The sequence below is a fragment of the Neolamprologus multifasciatus genome, chromosome 15 (genome assembly GCF_963576455.1).
Source record: "Neolamprologus multifasciatus chromosome 15, fNeoMul1.2, whole genome shotgun sequence".
Lineage (NCBI taxonomy): Eukaryota > Metazoa > Chordata > Actinopteri > Cichliformes > Cichlidae > Neolamprologus > Neolamprologus multifasciatus.
In genome coordinates, this window is record NC_140453.1 from 39526952 (window position 1) to 39549046 (window position 22095).

Here is a 22095-nt window from a genome sequence, read left to right on the forward strand (position 1 = left end):
TCACCCAGGAGGCGCCCAGGGGGCATTCTTGTCAGATGCCCAAACCACCTCAGCTGGCTCCTTTCGATGTGGAGCAGCAGCGGCTCTACTCTGAGCCCCTCCCGGATGGCCGAACTTCTCACCCTATCTCTAAGGGAGAGGCCAGCCACCCTTCGGAGGAAGCTCATTTCCGCCGCTTGTATCCGCGATCTCGTCCTTTCGGTCACTACCCACAGCTCGTGGCCATAGGTGAGGGTAGGGACGTAGATCGACCGGTAAATTGAGAGCTTCGCTTTTACACTCAGCTCCCTCTTCACCACGACGGACCGGTGCAGCGTCTGCATTACTGCAGCTGCAGCCCCAATCCGTCTGTCGATCTCCGGCTCCCTTCTCCCATCACTCGCGAACAAGACCCCGAGATACTTGAACTCCTCCACTTGGGGTAGGAACTCATCCCCGACCCGGAGTGGGCACTCCACCCTTTTCCGGCTGAGAACCATGGCCTCAGATTTGGAGGTGCTGATCCTCATTCCTGCTGCTTCACACTCGACTGCGAACCGCTCCAGTGCGAGCTGGAGGCCCTCACCCGATGAAGCCAACAGAACCACATCATCCGCAAAGATCAGAGATGAGATTCTGAGGCCACCAAAGCGAAAGCCCTCCGCCACTTGGCTGCGCCTAGAAATCCTGTCCATAAAAATTATGAACAGAACCGGTGACAAAGGGCAGCCCTGGTGGAGCCCATCACCCACCGGGAACGAGTCCGACTTATTGCCGGCAATGCGAACCAAGCTCTTGCAACGGTTGTATAGGGATCGAATGGCCCGTAGCAATGGGCCAGACACCCCATACTCCCGCAACACCTCCCACAGGACACCCCGAGGGACACGGTCAAATGCCTTCTCCAAGTCCACAAAACACATGTAGACTGGTTGGGCAAACTCCCATGCACCCTCAAGTATCCTCGAGAGGATGAAGAGCTGGTCCAGTGTTCCGCGACCAGGACGAAAACCGCATTGTTCCTCCTGCATCCGAGGTTCGACTAGCGGACGAACTCTCCTTTCCAGCACCCTGGCATAGACTTTCCCGGGGAGGCTGAGGAGTGTGATCCCCCTGTAGTTGGAACACACCCTCCGGTCCCCCTTCTTAAAGATGGGGACCACCACCCCGGTCTGCCAATCCACGGGTACTGCCCCTGATCTCCACGCAACATTGCAGAGGCGTGTCAACCAGGACAGCCCTATAACGTCCAGAGCCGTCAGGAACTCGGGGCGCACCTCATCAACACCAGGGGCTCTGCCACCAAGGAGTTGTTTAACTGCCTCAGTGACCTCGCCCCCGGAAATTGGCGGGTCATTCCCCTCATCCCCAGACTCTGCTTCCTCCTCGGAAGATGCGTCAGTGGGATTAAGGAGGTCCTCGAAGTATTCCTTCCACCGCCTGACAATTTTCTCAGTCGACGTCAGCAGCGCTCCGCCAGCACTATACACAGTGCAGGTAGAGCACCGCTTTCCCCTCCTGAGACGCCTGACGGTTTGCCAGAACCTCTTCGAGGCACTCCGAAAGTCTTTTTCCATGGCCTCTCCGAACTCCTCCCACACCCGAGTTTTTGCTTCAGCCACTGCCCGAGCCGCATTCCGCTTGGCCTGTCGATACCTGTCGGCTGCCTCCGGAGTCCCACAGGCTAACCAAGCCCGATAGGACTCCTCCTTCAGCCTGGTGGCTCCCTTCACCTCTGGTGTCCACCATTTGGTTCGGGGATTACCACCACGGCAGGCACCAACCACCTTGCGGCCGCAGCTCAATGCAGCAGCTTCGGCAATGGAGGCGCTGAACATGGTCCATTCGGACTCAATGTCCCCCGCCTCCCTCGGAATGCTGTTGAAGCTCTGCCGGAGGTGTGCGTTGACTGGGGCCTCTGCTAGTCGTTCCCAGCACACCCTCACTACGCGTTTAGGTGCACCAGGTCTGTCCAGCGTCCTCCCCCGCCACCTGATCCAACTCACCACCAGGTGGTGATCAGTTGACAGCTCAACCCCTCTCTTTACCCGAGTGTCCAGAACATATGGTCGCAGGTCTGGTGATACGATTACAAAATCGATCATCGACCTACGACCTAGAGCGTCCTGGTGCCACGTGCACTTATGGACACTCTTATGTTCGAACAAGGTGTTCGTTATGGCCAAACTGTGATTAGCACAGAAGTCCAATAACAAAGCACCGCTCGGGTTCAGATCAGGGAGGCCGTTCCTCCCAATCACGCCCCTCCAGGTCTCGCTGTTGTTACCCACGTGAGCATTGAAGTCTCCCAGCAGGACAACAGAGTCTCCAGGTGGAGCACCTTCCAGCACCCCCCCCCCCCCCCCCCCCCCCCAGGGACTCTAAGAAGGCTGGGTACTCCAAACTGCCACTCGGCGCATAAGTGCAGATGACAGTCAGGAACCCGTTCCCCGACCCTAAGGCGCAGGGAACAAACCCTCTCGTCCACCGGGAAAAACCCCAACGTACTGGCAGCAAGCTGAGGGGATATTAGAATACCCACCCCAGCCCGCCGCCTCTCACCAGGGGCAACTCCAGACTGAGACAAAGTCCAGCCCCTCTCCAGGAGACTGGTTCCAGAGCCCAAGCCATGCGTAGAGGTGAGCCCGACTATATCTAGCTGGTACCTCTCAACCTCACGCACTAACTCAGGCTCCTTCCCCACCAGAGAGGTGACATTCCATGTCCCTATTGCCAGTCTTGGCAGCCGGGGGTCAGTCCGCCAGGGCCTCCGCTCCTGGCCGCCACCCGGCACACAATGCACCCGACCCCTATGGCGCCTCCTGCGGGTGGTGGGCCTGCGGGAGGATGGGCCCATGTCTCCTCTTCGGACTGTGCCCGGCCGGGCCCCATGGACTAAGGCCCGGCCACCAGACGCTCTCCCTCGGGCACCCTCCCCGGGCCTGGCTCCAGGGCGGGGCCCCGGTAACCCTATCCCGGGCAGGGTAAACTGTTCCCTCGGTGTTTTTTTTCATAAGGGTCTTCTGAATCGCTCTTTGTCTGGTCCCTCACCCAGGACCAATTTGCCATGGGAGACCCTACCAGGGGGCAAAAGCCCCCAGACAACATAGCCCCTGGGATACCTGGGACACACAAACCCCTCCACCACGATAAGGTTGCGATTCACGGAGGAATCGGTAAAATATACCATCTAATTCTGTGATTTGATTTTATACTTTTTTTTGTTCTATTTCTTTGTAAAAGCAAAGGTGAATCATGCAGCTTTGGGGGATTTAATACTGGACATTTGCAAACAATAGAGGTCTTAATTCTTAATTTCATTTTCTACTGCCATTTATCCACCCCTGACTCTTCGTTACTCTGCTCTGAGGAAACACTAGCACTAGCTGCTCTGTGAAAATGTGTCACTGTGACCTGTGCCTCGACTCACAGGTGTCTCTACAATGTGTAAAGCTGGTGTGACTGAAACTTGACTTGTACTCTGTTGTGGACACAGACAGCTTAGTAGTCATTCTGGTTATACTACTTGTGCATGAATTACGTTGCCTTGAACACATGTATAGTTGATGCATTGTAATGTAAGCTCTCCAGGAACAAACCCGCACAGTCATAAAAAACACCCAGCTTATGAAAAATGCTTATGACGGAAAATTTAAAAAGCAAAATGAGACTGGGCAAAAGCAGTTCAACAATCTTGTCGTAGTTAATGTTGAATAGTTTATCCACTAGAGGGCATTTGGTGGTATTTCAAACATCGCTACAACAACCAGCTGATCCGAGCAGTAAATGAGTAATCCACGACTTGTTGTATCAGTAACACAAGTTTATTTTTAAACGTTGAAAATCTCATATTATCCCGGACGAACTACAGCTAACAAATGTTGGGCAAATCTCTTTGTGTTGTGTGCCTGGTACATCAGCTGGTATAACTGGTATTTTGATATCTCCAAATACTGGTATCTCTATCAGCCTTAGAAATCCTGCATCAGCTGGGCTCTGTTGATGACTTCATTACTCACTCTTCTTGTATTAAATGTAAGACTTTGTGAAACTGACACTGTGGAAGCCGTTGTGGTGTAGCTATAGTTTGGGAGTTTTGTGGTATACAATCTGTTAGCATTGTACTGTATACACTGAAAAGAACAATGTGTGCACGTCGCTGTTTTATTTAGCTTTTGAAATAACTGTGTGGGACGTAGCTTGCGGTTTATGAGCTGTGTCTATGTTTGTCTGTGGCATTTGAGCCACCTGTACTCGGCACCCTCCTGTGGTGACACAACCTGAAATGGCATCAGGCCTCGGGGGAGACGAGACGTGCTGCTCACTTCATCTCTTTCTTCTCCTTCTCTCTTTCTATTAGTAGAGCTATTTGCAGCATTTCTTTCTTTTTCAGAGCTTACACTGCTCCTCTTTTCACCTTTTCCCATTTCCCTGGATCCCAGTATTACTAAAGGTTCTATACAAATAAAGTCTTAAAAGGCACATTATGCTTTTCCGTATTTTCTGTCCATTGTTGGCATGGTGGATGCTCATATTACGATGGCCAAAGTTTCAGCATGTGTACAGGTTATCCATATGAGCCAAAAGCTCGGGCTTCAGAGTTGTTGTTTTTTAAAATTTATTTATGTTTTCTCTATTTCTGGCTGTGATATTATAGAGAGGGATATCCCTACTATGGTCATCTCAGGCATGCAGCCACAGCTTTGAGAACAGCAGTCCCACCCACCTGCTGTTTAATCTTTCAATTTGTGAAACAGTGAATCAGAATCGGGTAATGTAAAGGCAGAGGTACTGCGCCAAGACGCAGTTTAAGATAAATACACTGGAAAAAGCTGAACTGCCAGTCATTCAAAGCTAATTAACTGGAGTCCAAATATAAAATTGCGGCAATGGAAATGAACAGAACAGGTACCCTAAACAAGGTTTCCACACTTGCTGCACATCTACAAGCCTCTTGGCAACCCACCTCCACCCCTTCTCCTTTATGCTGATGTGACTGTTGTTTAAAGGCGTATCTGTTGTTGTTGCTGTTCAGTGCTGGGTTTTGCTGCTGTTTTCTGTTCTCTGGAAGTTTTTGTAAACACACAGTTTGGAGTGTTTCTGAGCAAAATAACCTGGCCTCTTTTGTAATTCTGAGGGTGTTGTTAATTGCCAAATTACAACCCTGGATGTTTTCAAAGTCACTACTGGCTGTAGTGATCAGCCAAAGTCATTTGTAACGGGTGTTCAGATAGAAATAATTGATAGCTTATTACAGGTGCCTCACACTGCCCTCTTCCTCCTCCTCACCCCTCCCAAATGGATTGTAATAGCTTGTGATGTGTGAGCGTTGTTTCGGCAGCTTTTGACTCAGTGCTTTAGTGGAGTGTGACAAACTGCTCTCTGCATAGACCTTTCATTCATCAAGCCCCAATATTTATTTATTTTTAATCTAAAGCTGTATATCGGACTTTATAAATGAGACAATGACAGCGTATGTTGATATGCCTGTGTTGTGTTGAAGTGCTCAGTTTTTCAGTGTTGCCTCAGTGTCTGATTTCATGTGCTGAACCAAAGCGCATATATGCATCTCCTCCAGCTCTTGTTGTTCCGACCTCCAAGAGTACAGTCTGCCCTTGGAACCCTGTGTATTTTGTGTTTGTGTGTCTGTCTCAGTGTATTTTTTTATACATTCTGTGTCCTGCCCTGAAAGCACATGTCAGCCCTTCTGCGCCGATAGAAATTCGCTGCTTTATTGAGGCTGATTTAGTGCCTGTCAAGCCAGCTGTCCAATGGGAAATAATTTTTAAAAAGTCCTTTATTTTCAGCTCTTGTAGTATTTACATCCACTTTTGAATTAGGTTGTAGCTTTCAGGGTGAAGCACGACTCTAATTTTAACCCTGAAAAAAAGGAAAACGTGTTCAAGTTGATCACGATGGCTGCACAGGAAGCCACATCTTCAGGACTGGAAAAGGCATTGTCAATCATGTATAGTAGAAATACATTGATACATTTGTTTAAAATGGAAAAAAGGCAGTGGTTGTTTTTCTTGTTTATATTCATTTACAGGGAAAATAAATAATTTTTCATCACACATAAGATATGTGTGATGAAAGGCACATATCTATCTTTAAATGAGCATGAAATCGGCCCTCCAAATTTATGAAACTCAATTCTAGACATAAATGTCCCAAATTGATTGGACACTGAAGGTGGTGAAAGGTTCAGTTTCCAGCTGTAAACTACTTGATAAGTTAATTTGGTTGGCATGTTTGTCCGATGGTTAGCACTGTCACTTCACTGCAAAATGATTCCTAGTTCAAAGCTGGGGCTTTTCTGGCAGGAGGTTGCGTGCTGTGAATCTCCTCTTCTACTCCTTTTAATACTCGTAACAAAACAGGGGAAAAAAAGACTCCCAAATTCCCAATTTAACATAAAAGTTGGCATAGCAACCAATTCAACCGGGTACAGGCTGCAGAACAGCGAATCGCAGCACAGCAGGAAAGCCCAAATGTTGGCTGAAAATCCCCCCCCCCTCCCCCCACCCCCCAGTATATACAGATTCTACTTCACATGAGCCTTTATAGAAAGCTGTCGCATGTTCCATCCAATATTAGGTTTGATTAGGAGCGCCAATGCGGGCCATTTTGACTTGTTAGGTAGATTGATAACGTATGTATGTTGATGTTACATTGTTTGGCACATTGCCAGCTGATGATAGCTGAAAGTGAAAGAAAGGATTTTAGCTGTGCCGAAGCAGGCCAGGACACTGAATAAAGAAATGAAGAATTTTTCGTGGTCGCTGCGAATGTCTGCCTCCTGTGACAACAGAGATGGAAATATTCGACTAATCCTTATTCCACTTCCACCATACATTGATACATCTGGCTGCTCACTCTCTTTAGTCTATTTATTTAGGAGAGAGTGAGAGAGCAGTTGGGTGGGTGGGTATATAGTGAGAGAGGGAGTGTGTGGATGGTCACAGCGATAAAGTAGAGAGGGAGGGGAGGGGTAGATGAAAGAAGGGGTGATCAAGTGAGAGACACAAGGTATGAGATAGATGTAGCAGAAGCGGCGAGGGGAAGGAGAGCGACAGATGTAAAGGATACCTCCCTTCATGCCCCAGCCCCCGCTTGCAACCTCCTGAGCTGAGCCGCTGTGAACTGCTGGATCCCGCCGTGTGGATTTCTCCACAGCAGCCTCTTCCACAGGAGCGCTGGAGTGGGCTGTTCAGGAGCAGGAGCCTGTTGCCTGGATACCCCTGCTGTTGCCACAGCGGCGAAAAGCCAAGACCGAAGCGTGCGCGTATTTGCTGGCTGGTGCCGCTGCCATGGGAAAAACACAGCTGGCTGACTGTTTAGACGGTTCCCTCGCTTGCCGACTTGCTGGCTGACTTGCTGTCGTCGCATGTACGCATAAGAAAAGAATCACCCTGAGAAGGGGGCTTTAAAGAGAAGGGGAAGGGGGTGGCTGGCACCCTGCTTTGCATGATGAAGAGAGCTGTTTGGTAGCAGGGATATTACTTTGGCAAAATTGAAGCAACTGCAACAAGAGCCGGAAAGGGCTGGTAGGGGAGAAGTCACGCGTGGGGCTGGCTGAGTTACTTAAGCAGGAAGGCTGTGGGCAGCTATGCAGATCCAGTCTTCTGGTCCACAGTCCAAAGCCTCCAGCTTCAACCTCAGTCAGAGATGTGTACTGGCCTCCAAAATGGAAATCCACCGGTACGTATCTGTTGTCACAGACTTAGTCCTGCTGCTTTTGTGCTCTTTCTATAGGAACCTTAAACGGAAACTGCTGCTCACTTTTGATCGATGGGAAGAGAAGGCCTCATGCTTCACCAGTGACAATTGTTGTTGATTTGGAGTGCTCTTATCAAGTTATCTAGTCAATTTCAGAATTAGGATCATGAACCAAAATCTGACATACTGAACACTTTAGCATGATTACAAATGATCAAATGAAACTTTTAAACCAGATTTATGTCTGTTGGAAAACTAGGTGTAGGTAAAGGGGGGCAGTAGTGGTAAATGGTAAATGGACTGATTCTTGTATAGCGCTTTTCTACTCTCTCGGAGCACTCAAAGCGCTCTATACAACATGCCACATTCACCCAATCACACACATTCTCACAAGCACTTTATCTATACTTAGTGCTATCTAATTACATTCACACACATTCATACTCCGATGGACGCATCGGAGAGCAACTTGGGGTTAGTATCTTGCCCAAGGATACTTGACATACAGACTGGAGGAGCCAAGGATCGAACCACCAACCTTCCGATCAGTAGGTGACCTGCTCTACCTCCTGAGCTACAGCCACCCCACAGTGCTCATTTCCAACTCTATATTTCTGACTCTACTCTCTTTGCATGATTCACAGTACACCAAATCATTTTTAACTTACAATGGCCCTTGCAGCCTCTCACTTCATCCATAAGCCACCATCTGTTTAAGCTAGCCGTCTGTTATTGTGTGCCCTTTGCTTCCACAAACAGAAACTGAAACTGTTCAGGAATTGATCCTTTGTGCAGACTTCTTTAAAGTTTTAAGAAATGGTTGGTACAGACTGAAGGCATGACAAGGACTTTAATTTACATGTCATGTAGAGCATAAAGCTACGGTTCTGGTTTTCTGTAACTATCAAGAGAAGATAATTGATTAGTATTAGCTTCATTGTGGATGTATTGTACTAATGCAGACGTTCCCAAAGTGTGGGGCCCGCCCCCTAGGGGGGGCGCAGAGCCATTGCAGGGGGGGCGCGGCATGAAAAGGGAAAAAAACAACAACAACGCTTGGACACTGCTAGCACGGGCGCCCACACAAACGCAAAGCAGGAGATGAAGCATAGCTGAATATGTTTCCAAACCAACTTCATTCTAAGCCAAAGACTAGAAAATATGGTGAAGCAAATCTTCCCTTTGGCATCACCTGCACAAGTGCTGAGGTAGGTCTCCCTGCAGGATTGGTTTTCCCTTCGTTGGGAGCAGCGCTGGGCTGTTTAAATCACGGACAAACAGGATCCCACATTCTTGATTTGTAGTTCACAAACACTTGTTGTAATGACTAACTACTCCTGACATTTTGGAGATGTTAGCTCTTTATACAGTAAAGTTACAGTTCTCGGTGATTCGAAACGCCGTTTACGTGTGGACGAAACAGCTGCATTTTCAAAAATACCCGTGTAGGTGTGGACGTAGCGTAAAAGACTTAGTAGTTTATTTTCTTACTACCTGTCATTTATTGCAGATTACTTGTATTTGCTTAATTGTTTACTAAATGTTTGAGGTGTGAAATAAACCGCAATGGAGCAAAATATGGGTGTGTGTGGTTGGAGGGTGTGTTGGGGGGGGCGCGAACATTTTTCTTGTAAAACAAAGGGGGGCCCAGCAAAAAAAGTTTGGGAACCACTGTACTAATGGATGCTAGTGTTGCACGTGCTTGTCCCCCTAAATAATTGTGATCATTTGTTTTTGCTGCATTCATAATAAATGTAATGCATGGAGTTTTAAACCCTGAATCGGTGAATAATGGCGACCTGTGTAAAGTCTGATGCCCTTCTTTTTTTTTAAAAACAAAAAAAACAAAACAAAAACCCCCCCAGCTGTTTAAATCCACATGCAGAAGGTCTGGTTTTGTTTTTTTGGGCAGTTTGTTTTCGAATCTCAGTTTGTCGGAATGTGTTCGAGTCAACTGTGAGTTGACTGAAGGATTTTCTGTTCTCATGCCTGTGTGCCTTCCTCCCCAAGGGCTTGGTTGGATCCAAGTAGCTACATTGGTGATTTAGCAGTTGCAAGGTGATGTTAAACATGAAGACTCTGCTTATTTATTGATGATGGTTTGCTAAAATGTCAGACAACATTTGAGTTTGGCTCAGTAGCACAAATGTTATGTTCACTTGGATTTTTTTTTTGTTTGTTTTCATGGAATGAAATGAAGATTTATTTATTTTAAAGTTGGGGAAAGAAAATGAATGAATTAAACGGAATGTATCCCAATCGCCTAATGGACCAAGGGATCCAGATATGGACCATATAACTCAACAAGCAGGGCTGGGATAATAACCTATAGATGACCTTTGACTTTACAAGCCTTCAAATCAGAACAAAGGTCATTTTGACCAGCCATAGTGAGCTTGTGAGTAGGTGATTGGGAGGAGAGCTGATTGAAACCTGGCTCTGTATGTTAATGTTAAAACTAAGCCTGTTTAGAGAGCTTAGCGTGATTACTGCGGATGCTGAATTTCTTTAAGTTTCTGTGTTATTTCATGGTCCTCATGAGCATCTTCTCCATTCACATGCCATGTTATTAAGAAATTAATAGTGATCTTTTAGTCAGGATAATTTTGCAAAAAATAAGATTATTACATTTGAAATATTTTACACTCTGAACTATGACTCTGTTCTGGGACTTCCAAGCACATGCAGAATATGCATGAACAGCAGGAGCCTGAGTGGAGGTGACCTGCAGAGTTGCTTTGTAATTTTGGAACCTGCTGAGATTTGCCAATAGGTTTTCTGGAAAAGGATCATATGAGGCACTAAGTTTTAATTGGCAGTGAGATCGGATAATCTGGGATTGAGTTTGATCCTAACTCTGAATTAGACAGATTATACTTGGTTTTGTTTGCTTTGTCACTTCGAAGGAGTCTGACTTTCTTGTATGTTTTCAAGTTGTCTTGAGCATTAGATCTTCAGACTTTCTGACAGCCTTTCAAAGTTTCCATGGCATAGTGCATAACTGCCTTATGTCCAGCTTCACCTAAACAAAGGGTGCTCTGTGGCTTTTAAACCAGTCCTGTGGGAGTATTTGGCAAAGAAACAGAAGTTTGGAGGTATTTTATGAACTTTGTGGACATTAAACCAGAATTATAATGTGACTGTTGCTGAACCAGACCTTTGCAGTTTTGCACCTGAAGGCTGCAGTTGTTTATTTCAGTAGTTTAAGAGGAGTGAAAGCTGAGTTCAGTGCAGACTTGCTCTGCCATCAATGTGTCCCCTGTCCGTGTGTGAATAGAACTGTGATTGGACCCTTGTAAAATGTTCCAGGCACCCAGTTAGGCCGCAGTCTGAACCCTGGAAACTACCTGTAAAAACCACTAGATATAAGTGATATACAGCGACTTGAACAAACACCTTGGAGAACTCGATATCTGGATTGGGTTATGTTCAATAGTGCATGCTTGAAACAGCCTGTTTTCTGCCCAGTGTAAAATTTCTATCTCTGTCTCTTTGCTGTGTCCTTACTAAGAGGTCAGCCAAATGTGTCTGAACGTTGTTCTTTGACTGTAATGTAGCCCATTTGAAAAAGTGTGCGGTTTAATTTAAGGAAAGGTCAAAATGGGCTTGTTGAGGGGATGACACTGAAAAGGATGAGCCACTAATAAAAGATGTGCGTGTTTGTGTGGTGGGATGAGGATTGGTGCCACCTGTGGCTGAAGCCTCTGAGGATCACGCTCTTCAGTCAGCTAATGGTTTCTGTGAGTGACTTACACAAAGCCTAATTGAATCCAAAAGGATTCAGTGGACCTGGCCCTAGAACTCATTAAATAAGACTGGAACTTGAATAGTCCAGTCAGGAGTTCAGGTAATTAGCAGACGATAAGGTTTTACATCTTTAGGTGACTTGGAAATAATCAAGGGAGTGACGACACTAGTTCTATTGTAACATAGCTTTAAAATGGAATAAAATAAGTGTGAATGTTTTATTTTAACAGTCATTAACTGTAACAACCTTTTCTGTGATTAGCTGTGTAATGACCATGAGATAAAATGCGTAGGCCTGGTTCTGGCAGCCAGTGCGGTGTGGAACATCTGATAGGTCTTGTGACTTTAACCCTCTGGATTCCAGTAAAATCACTACCCTCTCAGCTTGTTTGTGGCCAAAAATGGCCACCCCTTGTTTACGTTTACAAAATGCTATAAAATTCATATATATTAAGAAAAATTCCCACTTTTTTTGACATGATTTTTTAGATTAGTACCAGTGCTGTTCATGAAAATCAAAATTTCATTCAAATTCATAATTTTAACCCTTTAAATACCAGTTAGATCACATAATCCTAGGAACTCATAAATGGAAAAAATCACAAAACCCCAATTTTTTTCCAAATAAAACATGCCATCTGATTTACTTTCTAACCATGATGGAGGTTAGATGTATAACAATAATTAAAAGTATCAATGACTTTTATACATCTTTGTTTTTTTGTGCAGTGACAGAAAAACATAAAAACTTCCTCTCAGCTTGTTTGTGGCCAAAAATGGCCACCCCTTGTTTACGTTTACAAAATGCTATAAAATTCATATATATTAAGAAAAATTCCCACTTTTTTTGACATGATTTTTTAGATTAGTACCAGTGCTGTTCATGAAAATCAAAATTTCATTCAAATTCATAATTTTAACCCTTTAAATACCAGTTAGATCACATAATCCTAGGAACTCATAAATGGAAAAAATCACAAAACCCCAATTTTTTTCCAAATAAAACATGCCATCTGATTTACTTTCTAACCATGATGGAGGTTAGATGTATAACAATAATTAAAAGTATCAATGACTTTTATACATCTTTGTTTTTTTGTGCAGTGACAGAAAAACATAAAAACTTCCTCTCAGCTTGTTTGTGGCCAAAAATGGCCACCCCTTGTTTACGTTTACAAAATGCTATAAAATTCATATATATTAAGAAAAATTCCCACTTTTTTTGACATGATTTTTTAGATTAGTACCAGTGCTGTTCATGAAAATCAAAATTTCATTCAAATTCATAATTTTAACCCTTTAAATACCAGTTAGATCACATAATCCTAGGAACTCATAAATGGAAAAAATCACAAAACCCCAATTTTTTTCCAAATAAAACATGCCATCTGATTTACTTTCTAACCATGATGGAGGTTAGATGTATAACAATAATTAAAAGTATCAATGACTTTTATACATCTTTGTTTTTTTGTGCAGTGACAGAAAAACATAAAAACTTCCTCTCAGCTTGTTTGTGGCCAAAAATGGCCACCCCTTGTTTACGTTTACAAAATGCTATAAAATTCATATATATTAAGAAAAATTCCCACTTTTTTTTACATGATTTTTTAGATTAGTACCAGTGCTGTTCATGAAAATCAAAATTTCATTCAAATTCATAATTTTAACCCTTTAAATACCAGTTAGATCACATAATCCTAGGAACTCATAAATGGAAAAAATCACAAAACCCCAATTTTTTTCCAAATAAAACATGCCATCTGATTTACTTTCTAACCATGATGGAGGTTAGATGTATAACAATAATTAAAAGTATCAATGACTTTTATACATCTTTGTTTTTTTGTGCAGTGACAGAAAAACATAAAAACTTCCAAAAATGGCCACCCCCTGTTTACATTTACAAAATGCTATAAAATTCATATATATTAAGAAAAATTTCCACTTTTTTTGACATGATTTTTTTAGATTAGTATCAGCGCTGTTCATCAAGACCAAAATTTAATTCAAATCCAGACTTTTAACCCTTTAAATCACAGTTAAATTACATAATTTTAATGATTTACAAAGGGATAAAAGCATAAAATCCCCATTTTTTTTCTAAATAATACATGCAAACTGATTTATTTTCTAACCATGATGGAGGTTAGATGCATAGCAATAATTAAAAGTATCAATGAGTTTTATGTATCTTTGGTTTTTTGTGCAGTGACAGAAAAACAAAAAAAATCCCTCTCATTTTGTTCGTGGCCAAAATGACCACCCATGTTTACGTTTTCAAAATACTATAAAATTCATATATATTAAAACATTTTTCTACTTTCATTGACTTGATTTTTTAGATTAGTATCAGTGCTGTTCATCAAGACAAAAAATTTAATTCAAATCCAGACTTTTAACCCTTTAAATACCAGTTAAATTACATAATTTTAATGATTTACAAAGGGATAAAGGGATAAAAGCATAAAATCCCCATTTTTTTTCTAAATAATACATGCAAACTGATTTATTTTCTAACCATGATGGAGGTTAGATGCATAGCAATAATTAAAAGTATCAATGAGTTTTATGTATCTTTGGTTTTTTGTGCAGTGACAGAAAAACAAAAAAAATCCCTCTCATTTTGTTCGTGGCCAAAAATGGCCACCCCTGTTTACGTTTTCAAAATACTATAAAATTCATATATATTAAAACATTTTTCTACTTTCATTGACTTGATTTTTTAGATTAGTATCAGTGCTGTTCATCAAGACCAAAATTTAATTCAAATCCAGGACTTTTAACCCTTTAAATACCAGTTAAATTACATACTTTTTAATGATTTACAAAGGGATAAAGGGATAAAGGGATAAAAGCATAAAATCCCCATTTTTTTTCTAAATAATACATGCAAACTGATTTATTTTCTAACCATGATGGAGGTTAGATGCATAGCAATAATTAAAAGTATCAATGAGTTTTATGTATCTTTGGTTTTTTGTGCAGTGACAGAAAAACAAAAAAAAATCCCTCTCATTTTGCTCGTGGCCAAAAATGGCCACCCCTGTTTACGTTTTCAAAATACTATAAAATTCATATATATTAAAACATTTTTCTACTTTCATTGACTTGATTTTTTAAATTAGCACCAGTCCTAGTCATGAAAACCAAAATATAATTCAAATTTAGATATTATACGCTTTGAACTGGATGTGGTTCCCAATCAGCCAGAGTTCACACCCAGTTTCACACCTTGGCTCAGGCGATTAGAGGATCATCAGGGGGTCCCTTTGTCCCTCTGGGGGGGGGGGGACACTCCCACCTTCTTGCCATATTGCCAGAATAAATGGTCTGGAAGCTGTTAGGTTTACTTACAGCAGTAGCAACGTCTGCACCTGCATAAACTCCAGGACACGTTTACAAACAGTGTTTGTTGTTGTTTGCGCTGCAGCTGCAGGTTTGAACTGTGCAAAATGTCCTGTGATTGGGGTTTTTTTTTGTTTTTGTTTTTGTTTCTAGAGTTAATATTTTGGGTATGGTCTCTTTTTATGAAAAATACAAGAGTAAAAGTGCTTTTCACATGTGCTTCAAAGCTAAGTTTGACTGGGAACCTCAAAGCTCAATATCCTGCATCCACAGGAATTCACTGCAGCCTATGTAATGTTTGATGCGTCATTATTTATTCCAGTCTATCTTGCAAATACATGTTTGTGCTGCAATGTCATGCACAAACACAAACTATCAGATCCTTAAGACCAAACCTATGTCAAAATTGTTTCATTATATTGGTCCATTGGAATGTGGTAACCCATCAAACGCCCCTAGTGGAAACCAAGAATATTACATGAAATTGCTTGCTTGGCACAAAATGGGCCAAGGATCTCATATGGTGAAAAACATTAAAAACTACAATTTTCATGTGTTGAGTTTAGAATGAAAGCAATTTTACCTAAATCGCATGATATAGTACTGCCAGTAACAAGGAATCAAAAAAGGTGGTTATAATGGGTTTCAATTGGCCAAAAATGGCCACAATCAGTAAAATGGGAACAATTTGGTGTATAGTGAATATTATTGACATTATTAAGGAGCTGATGTTGAAAAATAAAAAATTTTAATAAAATACACACCTTTGGAAAGTTTCATTCCATTTGCATTAACAGAACAAAAATGGTTGAAAACCGAAAAGTGAAGTGGCCAAAAATGGCCATATAGAAACCAGAGGGTTAAACTGTGTTGGCTAGAAATAAATTTGGATGTTGGAGTTGGATTACTGACATGTTTTGTTATTTAGCCTAGTTGGACATCTTAAACTACTTAAAACAAAGTGTAGCTGCATCAACCTTTTCGAGTCTTCTTTGAGCGTGTTTAGGTGAATTGTTACGAGTTGAAACTGCTGGAAAAGTTTGTACAAGATACTGAACCCTGCATCGAACTGTGAGTGTGTCTGCAAATGTTAAAAAGCACTTAGTCATCTAATCAAACAGTGCTTTTATCTATGCCTGAGACATACTCAAAATAGAAAAGTAGTAGCAGAAAGCACTTTATATGTTGCAGTCCATTTACCATTATACCAAGAAAGCTAAAAATGGAGTTCTAAGAACTACAATAGTACCCAGATGCTGCAGTTTACTCCCAGAAAGGGGCTGGCGCTTGTAACGGCTACTAGAACTATGGAAATATTGTCGTGGCCACCTTGCATTAACCATGGGATTTTAAAGCTCTGGCTCATTTGTAGATATTTAAAAAATAAGGGTTATGTTGCCTTCCTGGGGTATTTTTCAGTCTTGCTGTTCCTTGAGGAGCTTTTCTCCAGTTTCTCATTGCTAATTTAGAGTAGTAAGCCTGTCATTTTAGTCAGTTTTTCAGCAGTGGGTTTATAAACCCTTTCCAGGATTTACAAGATCTATAAATGACGAGTGTAACTCTTTATTGATTCCTGCTTAAATTACCGGCCAGACGCTGACCTTTGCTTGCTCAATTTCTGAATGTTGCTGTTGCTGTTCATATCTGGCTGCAGGGCTAATGCAGTCTAGCTGCCACACACACACACACACACACACACACACACACACACACACACACACACACACACACACACACACCATCATTGTGGGCTGTACTGGGTTATATATAGTCAGTAGTAGTGATGGCTCCTTTGTCACACACCAGGTGTTTTTACAGCTATCATGCCACATGGTGGTCCTCTCCTAATCAATCTCTTTCTTTCCTCATCTAGTAGAGTGGATGACTCACACTTAAGAGCAGAGGGTATTTTCTCATTGCTCTATGATACTGTGTGTGTGTGTGTGTGTGTGTGGACCCGTGCTTACTTTACAAATATCAAATCTGTGGGTATTGATTATTCTAATTGATTAACAAGGTTTCACAAGTCGATTTCGTTTTTTCCTCTGAACGCTGACTGATATGATAAAGGGGGTTTCCATGTTGCCATTAAATTTGATGTATTGATTCAAGTTTGAATCTCATTTATGAAACATGCTGAATGGTTTCAGATCACAAGAAAAATGTCATGACGTCATAAATCAGGTAGCTGACGTTCTCCTGTTTGGTGTTTCCTGTTTAAAAGGTGGGTGTAATACAAAGTACATCTGATGGATCACCTTTATTCTCTGATATAAGCACAGTTGTTTAGGAGAAGTGAGGTGGACTGAATGTGTGTGAACATCGTCAGTTCCTGCTCTTGTTTGTTTGCAGCTTCATGTCAAAAGTCTTTGGTGCAAATATGATGTGGAGCAAATCCATTCTGAAAATTATTTGACGACATGTCTAGATTAGGGTGATTTAGGTTTTTGGACATATTCAGATACCCCCGAGAGTCTAGAGTCCACTGGAATCTTTTAATTTTCTTTTCGTCTAAACACTGGTACTGTAACTGCGCACAGTGGTTGAACAGGATCTTTCTCTTGTCTGCGGGCCTCTGTCTTCCCTCCCTGTCTGCTCCTGATCACTTCCATATGAGCTGGGAGCTCCACACTGTAGTCGATGGCTGACTAATAAAATAGAAAAGAGAATGAGAGGGAGAGAGATGGATGAGGAAAGAGGGTTTAGATGAGGGCAGCAAGAGTGAGTTAGTGGGACAGAAAGTTAGAAAGCGAGTTTAAAAAGAAAACAAAAAAACAAAAAAAAAAACAACAACAACACAGAGTGAGCTAAAAGTTAGTCCAGGCTGCTGAGTGAAAAGGAAGGATGCAGATGTGGCTGGGATGCTCCCTAGAGCCCCTCTATACTGAACTCCTTCCTTCTGTCTATAGCCAGCTGCACTTCTGCCTTAACAAACCTTCATGGCTTTCCCAATCCCAGTATACCTCTGTCTTTTATTCTTCTCCTCATGTGCATTTTCACAGCGGGGACTCCCGCTGGATTCCACGCCCAAGCTTGGAAAAGCTTTCCCTAACATTCATTTTGGTTCAGCTTGCAAGTTTTGTTTCAGCTTCACAGGATTTATCATCCTCCCCCACCTTGAAAACTGCTGACTCTGGCTTTTCAGAGCAGAGCCTCAGTTTATTGTCAGCCAAATGGGGCAAACTGTAGAGAGCAAGTCAGTTTAAAGAGAGAGGAGGCAGAATGAAGAAATGCCTCTGTTGTGAGTCATGTTAATGAATCTATTCTGAGAAGTGTGTGTTTGTGTTTGTCAGGGGCACCCTTTTGTTAATTTGTCTCTTGAAGGCTGATTGAGTCTGAGCAGCTAAGTGTAGTCTCAATGATTATACATCTGTTCAGGCCAAAAAATACCACTGAGAGTTTAATGAAATTAACCTCATTGGTGTAACTCGGAAATTAATGAACACTGTAAACAAACAGTCATTGTATATCAGCAAGGTATCATTAATGAGGAAGTCTGAATTTTATATCAGACCAGTGAAGTGGAATGTTCGATAAGAGCAGCTGTATAAAAACTGCAGCCACTGCAAACCTCCACTCTCCATCTCTCACATTGATCAACCATAACACTATGAACTATTGATAGGTGAAGTGAATAACACTAATCGTCTCTTCATCATGGGACCTGTTAGTGGGTGGGATGTATCAGGGAGCATTTTGTTCTCAAAGTTGATGTGTTAAGTGGAGGAAACATGGACAAACGTAAGGATTGAGTGAATCTGACAACGGCCAGAATCTGATCGGTTGTTGTCTCCTAAACTGCAGTTCTTCTGGGGGTGTTCCTAGTCTGCAGGAAACGGTACTCCTGGATGGCTGTGGCCTCTTTCAGCAAGACATTGACTTTGAGGTGTTGACTTGGCCTACAGATTTCCTGGCTCTCAATCCAATCGAGCATCTGTGGGATGATGAACTACAGCTCCACTGTGTTGAACTTGGTGATAGTGATGTAGTTGCTGGAAATTGGCCGACATATCCTCAGCATAACCATGTATAATATCCACAAAACTTAAAAAGAGGTTATACACACACAATACGGTAATATTATGTTGAAGCACAGTATGTATCACTCCGCGAGGCTCCTGCCTACGATAGCCGTAATGCTCTGACAATCCATCAAGCGGTGCGGGTTTGTAGCTTTGCAAATTTGTACTAAAACATTTGACAGATTTTCGAGCGCCGTGTACCACATAAAATCGTTTCGAGGTCAGTAAACACAACCAGAATTCATACATAAGCCCCATGGGATTATAAGGGGCTCTGTCGATTTTCAGAAAAATCAAAGGACTGATTTTAAGTGTGGCGTGTTTTCCAAAACACACGGTAATAACGACGGCTCGCTAGCATGCTCTACCAAAAATAGTGCTTTGTTGTGTATCTGACAGACGAAAGCTAAACCAGTTCCACACCACTGAAGTTGCAGCATTTTTACAAACCAGTTCCGGTTCATCCGTTTCATTCAACGATCCGCTTTCGCTCTTCTCATTCTCTGTCGCCGCAATGCTTTTTCTGCCATGTGCATATGAAAACAAAGGCACTGCGCATGCGCGTTTTACACATATTCTATCGCGATATTTCATTTTCTTATCATTGCCCAACATTATACCAGTATTACCGTGAACGGTATGATACGGCTCAGCCCTACTGTGAAGAGATCACCACACTGATACCACAGTAATACTCCACATGTGGTGAATCAGAAGGCTCTGTATAGCTGGCACAATGACACAAATGAATTCATCACTCAGCTCCTGGCTTTGTCAGACTGGCAGACGCACTGAATGAGATTTTTAGTTTGGCCATTTTTGGGTTTTTTCTATATTTAGATTAGTCACTCGGCTGCTTACATAACGCTGGCCCATCAGCTGTGGAAAAAGTCGCAGTTTCCAGCCATAGTAATGATGGACTGAGTCAGTAATTTTCAGGTAATCAGAAATTTGACTTGCTCCAGTCTTCAGTACCTTAGTTCAACAACCATGGGTTAGAAGAAGCCAAATGAGTGATTCCCTTTTGCTTTTATCTTCTACTTCTCTCCTCTGCACTCTTTTGCTCTCTGTAAACCCACAGTACCTCACCCACCCCAATCCTGGCAGGATGTGACATCATGGCAGTGAATACCCTGGAGCTGTTCTGTTCCTCTTTGAAGTCAGAACTGCTCCAAACTCAGAGCTTCATTAACATTAATGAAGGAGATGAAAATATTCTCATTTCATTTCCCATTCTCTCCATTTCTATTTTTGTCAGATCTGCACATTTGTCCTCTGTGTGTGTCGGTGTGTGTGTTGGTGTGTGTGTCGATGTGTCACCATTCGCTTTTCCTTTTAACAGGGAAATAGTATCCACATATATGTAAAACTGTTGTTTGTCTGTAAGAGCATTCAGATTTTTAGCCTGTAGTTTGGTATTTTATCTAACATGATGAAATTTAAGGAGCTCATAAAGTAAGCTGTTAAACTAAGCAGATCTGGTTAATTAGATGGCCATTTAAGCTAATGTAAGCTACTGTTAGCTAATGCTACTTGATATGCTTCATTGCTTCATGGCCCCCATTGCTTCAATGACTATCCCCCCCCCCCCCACCCTACACAATTTACACCACCCCTGCCCACACACCTTGCCAATCTGAGCCATGGTCTGAGCAACCCTCATCACTGAGGCCACTCACAGATGCTATTGAGACAAACGCTTTTCTTTGCTCTACTTCCAAGCACTTTGCAACTACTTTGCTCTCCAATGTGTGCCTTTCCCTTATTTATTTATTTTTAATTTATCCCTCTTGTGTATATATTGTTTCCGTTTGCTATTTATTCTTGCTGTCTACTATTTATATTTTATTCTGGCACAGTTGGTGTGGAGCACCCATAATTTCATTGTACATGTACAATGACAGTATTCTATTCTATTTTATTCTATTCTAGTGTGACGTCTGGGGCTTCTTTGCTGCTTCAGGACCTGGACGACTTCCTGTAATTGAATCATGAGCTCTGCTCTCTATCCTGAAGTGGTCAGCACTCCTGGAGGCTGGACATCATGAATGTCCAGCAGTCAGTAAACTGTTGATTTTAGCCCGTTGGTAGGTGGCTGCTGGGTAGCAAGGTGACATTATAATATGCGATATAGATGGGAACCAGTGGATCCAACCATTAGACTTAAATGTATCCATGTGCCAAAGTTTGGTTGCTATTCAGACAAGAAAATTTTTTTTGTAAAGCACATTTAACTTAATATATATCTCAGAAATCTAATCTGTAGTTGCATTTAAGAATTCCTTTTTAGGAAAAAGCATGGCTCTTTCTGCAGTCATGTTGACACAGAGGCACAGAGTGTAGCAGTGTTGTCTCAGTAGAGAGGCAGGCAGAGGGTAGCTGATACATTTAGTGGAAGGGTTAACAAGGAGACGAGGAGGGTCAACAGGACTAGATTACACCGGTCAAGTACTTAACCATCAAAGCTTACATTTCACTGTGACTGTCTGAGACATATCACTGAATTGACAGCAAAGACAAGACAATTCACCACTACATAATGTACATACTCATGAGCAATCTCAGTTAGGATTGCTATTAATGTAAATAAGGGTGCATTTTACAGGTTCTTCCTCTGATGACTGTCTGCTTTAAAAGAACCATAACTGTCAAAGTAATTATCCTACGGAGATTGGACCAATTAGGAAAAAGCAACTGTGTCATGTCTGCTCATCTGTTCTCCACATTTTCTTTCTTTTGGTTCCACATATTCCTTGTCTTTGCTCACATTGGTTGCAAAGAGCACTTGGACCTTCAACACAAAATCTCTTCTAATCGCACACATGCAAGCTGTACTACATTCACCACACAAAAATGTAATGTTGAGAAATTGCATAGAGATGCGCACCCAGTGTGGTGAGAGTTTATGACTTAAAGCCTGCAGGCTGTGGTCTGCAGTGGTCCTGAGCTTGAATTTATTTCATGCTATGATAATATGTGACATCCTATCTGGCCAAACAAAGTGACCACAGTAACCAAAATATGCACCAGTGCTCTCATTATTTTTTTACTGCTCAGATGTGAGGTTCAGAGTGCCTCTTTTGAATGGCTGCATTCAGTCACTCTCCCAATTCCAAATCCATTGGTACAATTCCAGGAGGTCCTGGGATATGAAGTCATAGCATTTGACTTCATATCCCTAATCACTCCTAACTTCCCGTATATAAGCGAGTCTGAAATGGTCTTATATGTAAAGATGATGAAATGCTATAATCATAAGGTAAATTAAAGCTAAAGCTAA

The 22095-nt window shown here is 42.3% G+C and overlaps 1 protein-coding gene across 2 annotated transcripts in view; it reads left to right on the forward strand.

The window, feature by feature from the left end:
• Positions 1-2871: 2871 nt before the first annotated feature.
• The window catches only part of enah (ENAH actin regulator), a 104146-nt gene continuing 84922 nt past the window's right edge, over positions 2872-22095 (forward strand). The window contains exon 1 of one of the 2 annotated variants that reach the window (XM_085134320.1): positions 2872-7680. In XM_085134320.1, the coding sequence (XP_084990446.1) occupies positions 7589-7680 (92 nt within the window). In that variant the 5' untranslated portion in view covers positions 2872-7588. The remainder of the gene's footprint in view (positions 7681-22095) is intronic. The other variant, XM_085134321.1, reaches the window with a different exon arrangement.